This window comes from Labrus bergylta, chromosome 6, assembly GCF_963930695.1.
Source record: "Labrus bergylta chromosome 6, fLabBer1.1, whole genome shotgun sequence".
NCBI classification, from domain to species: Eukaryota; Metazoa; Chordata; class Actinopteri; order Labriformes; family Labridae; genus Labrus; species Labrus bergylta.
In genome coordinates, this window is record NC_089200.1 from 6294615 (window position 1) to 6300614 (window position 6000).

The 6000-nt window shown below is 39.5% G+C and overlaps 1 protein-coding gene across 1 annotated transcript in view; it reads left to right on the top strand.

Annotated features, from left to right (window-relative positions):
• The window catches only part of LOC114920288 (glypican-5), a 66063-nt gene that overhangs the window by 1560 nt on the left and 58503 nt on the right, over nt 1-6000 (top strand). The window contains exon 2 of the mRNA XM_065955642.1: nt 2729-2890. Coding sequence (XP_065811714.1) covers nt 2729-2890 — 162 coding nt within the window. The remainder of the gene's footprint in view (nt 1-2728; nt 2891-6000) is intronic.

Here is a 6000-nt window from a genome sequence, read left to right on the forward strand (position 1 = left end):
TTAATGAGCCAACTGAATGCAATCTGTGTCAGACATCAGTAGATAACACTCATGCAGCTGCAACAGACTGAAAAAAATCTCAGCTTTTATTAACTCTGCATCAGGGACTTGTCATTTACATGTAGTTTGACAAAATGACGTTTTTAGAAGCTTTTATGAACCAAAATAGTCCAAAGACACTGATGCAAACCTACAACTGTTCTGTACTGTTTCTGCAGGAAGTGATAGTGTGCTATGAGTTTGTGATTTTTAACAGCTAGTTAACAAGATGAGAAGGTGACCTTTTGCATTTACAGGCAGAGATGTCTGCTAATTATAGACGGTAACCACAGCAGAATCTCTGCACAACATGCATCCTGCGATCATTGCTTTATTAACCTGAGATTGATTAAAAATATACATAGAGGACTAATATACATGACATGCATTCTTAAACCAGCTGTGTTAATGTCAGCGTTGGCCTAGTTTAGGTTTCCTTAAAAACATTAGATGGTGTATCGAGCCATTATTAACCAAATGCAGCATTGATGTGGTTCATTATCATACAGGTTAACGTTCTACTTTGGCTTGGTCAAATACATCAACCCCAGGCCTTATGGTGGGGAAAAAAGGAAACAACCTTTTTTCTAATTTGACTCCTAAAAAACGATAAAAAGTCATAATTCTGTGACATTAGATGGCATGAAGTGAGTAAAGATGATTTGAAAGACAGAGCATCTCTACAGCACTAAAGGACTTCAGTATAATGCTGTTTGTGTCACACATTTAACCTTTGTCAAATCCAAGCTCCTGGACAATGCACTCAGCCATAGTTCTGATCATGTTTGTGTAGATTAAAGATCCTGAAAGGAGTTTTTTTTTATTAATTATGAAACATACTGCTATTTATACTTTTGCCTTTATATGACCCACAAAATCAAAACGACCATCAAGGACAGCGCGCTGAGGAAACAGCCATTTTAATTTTTTTGTGGACATTTTTATTTGACCATGATAAATTTGACTGTTAAATAACAGCAGGATGTTTTTTTTGTGTGAGAGAACTTACACATGTAGAGGACAAATATAGCAAAAAAAAAAAGTGAAGAGGTACCACTTTGTGAACAATCTGAAAAACAAACCGGCTTTCTTTAATACCCACTTAGTTGTGCCTGAGTCTTCTTTACACACCAGAGACAACACCTAATGTTAGGAACAAACACAATGAATGAATCTTTCCCAGTTTACTGGAACACCACCCGTTATCACGTGTACAGAAATATTCAGACATATATCACATGAAAACAAAGCAAACTCCTTCTGATCATCTGATCAGGTTGACCCAGTTTATTATGAGCAGTTACTTCTGACTTAAATCATGTTGAAGAATCAGGATCTGAAACTCTGTCGACTTGCTTCCAAACGAAAGAAAATATGTATTTAGTTTTGTATTTATTTTAGAATGATTTTTGTTGTATTTAAATGAATGTCATCACTTGTTTGTTCTTTGGTTTTGTGAAGTGTAGTCCTCCATACCAGCCTGCAGTCAGTCCCACTCTCACATGATGAATGAGACGCTGCATTACAAATGAATGGTAGCTATCTCAGTAATGTATTCCATGGAAAGCCAGCGCTAATATGACCAACTGAAAGTTTGACACAGGTAAAACAGGTGTGTGTGTGTGTGTGTGTGTGTGTGTGTGTGTGTGTGTGTGTGTGTGTGTGTGTGTGTGTGTGTGTGTGTGTGTGTGTGTGTGTGTGTGTGTGTGTGTGTGTGTGTGTGGGTTAGACTAGAGGAAGACAGAGTGCTAAAGTCTGTCTGTCTATCCATGTAGCTCATTGCTTTCAGTTCCAAAAGAAGCTAAAAAAAATAAAAAGTTGTTCCGGCTCTTTGTGCTGCGACGAGAGGAAAAGTGGAAGATGCACTGAAGTCAGCAAAGACAGTTGCACTCCCCTGCGATGGCTGGACTTCACCGGCCACCTAAGTGATCATCACACTTTTTTTTAATTGAAAAACAGATTGCTTTCCTACATGATACAAACTAGAGCGGTGCATGAGACTCACATCAGTGGTCAAATGTGAGGAGTTTTTTTTAAGACGAAGGAGGAATGAAAGCTGACTGAAAAAGATACCGTGTTGTGCCGAGTTGTGCTTCTGTGTCAAATAATGCTAAATCGATAGCAGAGGCTATCACATGTCCCTATCAAATAATGCTCCCAGTACAAAATCACTTTATTATATTACATCACTACCCACTTCATTTACACTGTCAGGAAAGTGGAAGCGTGTTTTGATACTCTAACAAAAACCTTTATTTAAGATTTCAGGAGAAACACAATTTAAAGGCACATCACTGGTGTAATGACACACACCAGGAGTGAGGCATAGGATTCATTAAAACAGTAGATTGTTTAGTGATGCAAAGCAGATGATGTTTTTTTTTACATGAACACATCTTTGGTACCATATCTTTAGCTCTAAGCCTCTTCTTTTTTTTTTTTTTTTTTTTTAGGAAAACTCAATAATCAGATAATTTTCCTTTTCTTCATTAGAAACTCTGTGTGTGAGGTCAGGGTCAGAGCAAGAGGTTAATAGGCAGACCTTATTGAGTCATTTCTTCCACCAACCATATGAAATTAACCCTTATGTAATGGAAAACATCAGTGGATCTAGTCTGCAGTATTTTCAGACTAAATTAAGGTATGAAAATAGGCCTTAAGATTTATTTTTTTGCCTCCTTGTTTTCAGATGAGTCCCTGCGAGTGTGTGTCCACCCCGGGCCCAGCTGCTGCACCAGTAAGATGGAGGACAGCTACATGTCGGCCGTTCGCAGTGAGACCCAGCAGAAGATGCGCTCATACAGCTTTGAGCTAAAATACCTGATCGCCGGACACACCAAGGCCTACCAAGGTGAGGAGAGGGGATGAGATACAGAGGGGAGGGGGGGTGTCAGGGATTACGGTTTTCCACTTTTTCTTTGTCTGTTACTCTTAATCCACTTCATATGTTTTGCTCTCAGGGTTGCTGCGTCCGACTTGTTAGGAAACAACTTCTTTTTTTTCTTTTTTATCTCATTGAGCTCAGATACATGTAGTGTTTTCACACATGCACAAAACTCCTGAAACTGTGTGGCATTTTTTTTGGGTGAGCTGCATGTGTGAGCTTAAACAGCGGAATATTTCAAAGCGATAATTCCCGCTTGAGGTTAGGGTGAGCTGATGTGAGAATGCAGCTGGAAATAGTAAAGATTCACCGCAAGCGAACAGCGCCAGTGGTGACAGATATTATATACTTCAACCACAGAGCAACCGCAAGATTCACAAAATGAAACTGCTTCATGTGGTTTTCTATTCACCAGTATGTTCTTCTCCTCCCTTTTGTTGGTACTGTAAATTATGGAACAACACATAGCACTGATATAAAGGCATACATTGTCATCATAGCGTTGGACCATTTTGTTTAAAGTCTTTATATGTGATTTTTCACACTTAAATGTATATGAAGTCTATCCTCTGAAAATAACTCTGTGAGTCATGACTGTCTACAATGGGTGTAACACCCGAGTCCCACTGTCTGTGATGTTTTCAGAGTTTTCAGAGTCCTATCTTCACTTTGTTTACATCGTCAGGACGGCCGGCTGACTCCTCCCCTCGTGTTTAAAAGTTGTTTCATTGAGGGACTAGAGAAAAGAAGAATAACATACTGTACTCACTGCTTAACTGTGTTTCTAGATCACGCTCATTTCAGGTAAATTTACATGCAGTGTGAAGATACGAGCATAATAAAGATCGCAAGCATTAGCATGCTAACACAACAATGCAGCGCGAGTTGTTTTGGTTTCATGCTGGTGCTCAAGGGCGACATCAGCTGGATCAAAAAAATCACATATAAATCCTTTAAGATGCAAACCTCTTATTATTATCTTATAATAACTGTAAACTGAGAACCCTGAATGTATTGCTGTCATTGTTGTTTAACCTGTTGATGTAATGTTGGATGTATTTATCTGAAACCAGTTCTCCTTTTTCCACTCATTAACAATAATTGCAAATGGCAGCCGTAAAATATATCATTTTGTGTAGGCTTGTATGTTTATGTTGATTATTTGTAGGGCACTAAGAAATGATGTTATCAAACCGGGACATCGACTAGCATACTCATTGATATATGATTCAGGCTGCATCAGAGGAATTTCCAATAGTTGCCAGCACTCTCAGGGAAATGATTGGAAAAGAATCGTAAGTTGCAGTACAAATTTAATTTAAGAAATATTTTGGTTTACAAAGATGATCAAGCACATGCAACTCAAGAGGATTATTCATGGGCGTAAGTCAAAGTGACTTTAATAGCAGCTGTGATTTTTGGTTTTTACAGCTCTGTCAAGTGCCAGTAGCCCTCCTGTCATTCTCACTTTGTGGGATCATCAAGAAATAGCTAGTTTGTGTCAGGGTGGTGGTGTGAGGCCAGTTTATTTTGTGAGGCGCCACGGTGGCTAGCCAAACAAACAACTGATGTCCGATTGAGTCTTTGAGAGAGCAAACTCTCAGAGGGAGCGGCGGAAAACTTTGTTACAACTCTCCGCTCTCTTTCTCTGTCCGTCTGTCTCTGTCACTGCCATAATCAGGTTTTGTTCGTGACCAACGAGAGAGCGAATGACGGAGAATGTTTACATTCAGTACGTCTCCGCAGCAAAGTGTTGTTGCTGCGGGCAACAGCCGGTCTCAAACGGCCTGCTCTGAATAGGAGGAAGAATACTCTGCTTGTCCACTTGTCTCTCAACGCTATTCACCCGTCTGTGTGAGCATGTGTGTGTGTGTGTGTGTGTGTGTGTGTGTGTGTGTGTGTGTGTGTGTGTTTGCATCCATGAATGTGTGCAGAGATTATGAGAGGGATAGAGCTGATGAAACCCGGCAGACAGACATGGCAAACATACCTCTCTCTTTTCTCTTCTTTTTTTTTTTTCTGTCTCTCAGTCTCTCCTCCGCTTCTCCATCTGAATGCACTCAGGCTCACTTTCAGCTGCTATTAATGCCCAGTGGACAGCTAGCTCATCCATGGGTAAAATTAATGCAAAACAGCCATAAACAAAAGACAAGCTGAACAAGGCTGAAACTGCAGCAAGTGAGTGGGGACATGTTCGGAATTTTCTGCATTTACTTGCATTTTAAAAGGTCTGAACAAAAATCATCTGCACAATATAGATTGCTTGTTAAGAGTCAGTGTACCCAAACCACTAAAAAGCGTTGTTTTCATACACTTACAATTAGATGCACCAACATTTTGTGTCAAATGTTATTCCCTAAAAGTACAGCAGCTACTTCAATATGTCTGAAATGTTTCATCATTACACAACTTTCTTTATTAACAGAGTTAGGGTGAGAATACAGGATCTTTTTTCCAAAGGCCAAGATGACATTAAAACAGTGTTTCAAAAATATCAACAAACTATAAAACTTCTTGTAATCTTACTTTTATATATATATATATATATATATATATATACACACACACACACACACACACACACACACACACACACACACACACACACACACACGCGAAAGGAAAGCTATCTAGGAAAAGAAACAGTTACGATTTCAAACCCAAATAGCCATGTTTCCCTTCAGTAGTTTTGTCCTTATTAGGATCAGCTAATCTTACTGCAAATCTGTCTGCAAGTAGTTACCAGCTGTCATGTATAGTGCAAACAAAGGTGCAGAGTTATTAAAGGTCACATTTTTATCCTCCGTTTCAGCCAGTTTGAATAAGTCCCAGAAGTCCCCAAAACATGTCTGTGAAGTTTCTTGTTCCAAATCCACTCTGATCCTGTATTTGATCATGCCTATAAACCCCTCTATTTCAGCCCTGCTCAGAACAGGCTGTTTCTGTGTCTGTACCTTTAAATGTAAATGAGCTGTGATGGACCCTCTGAAAGGCCTTTGGCTTTTTTTGCACCACGCCAAGTTGTTTACAGCGAGACAACAGACTCAGAGGGCAGAACAAACACCTAGCTGTGGGAG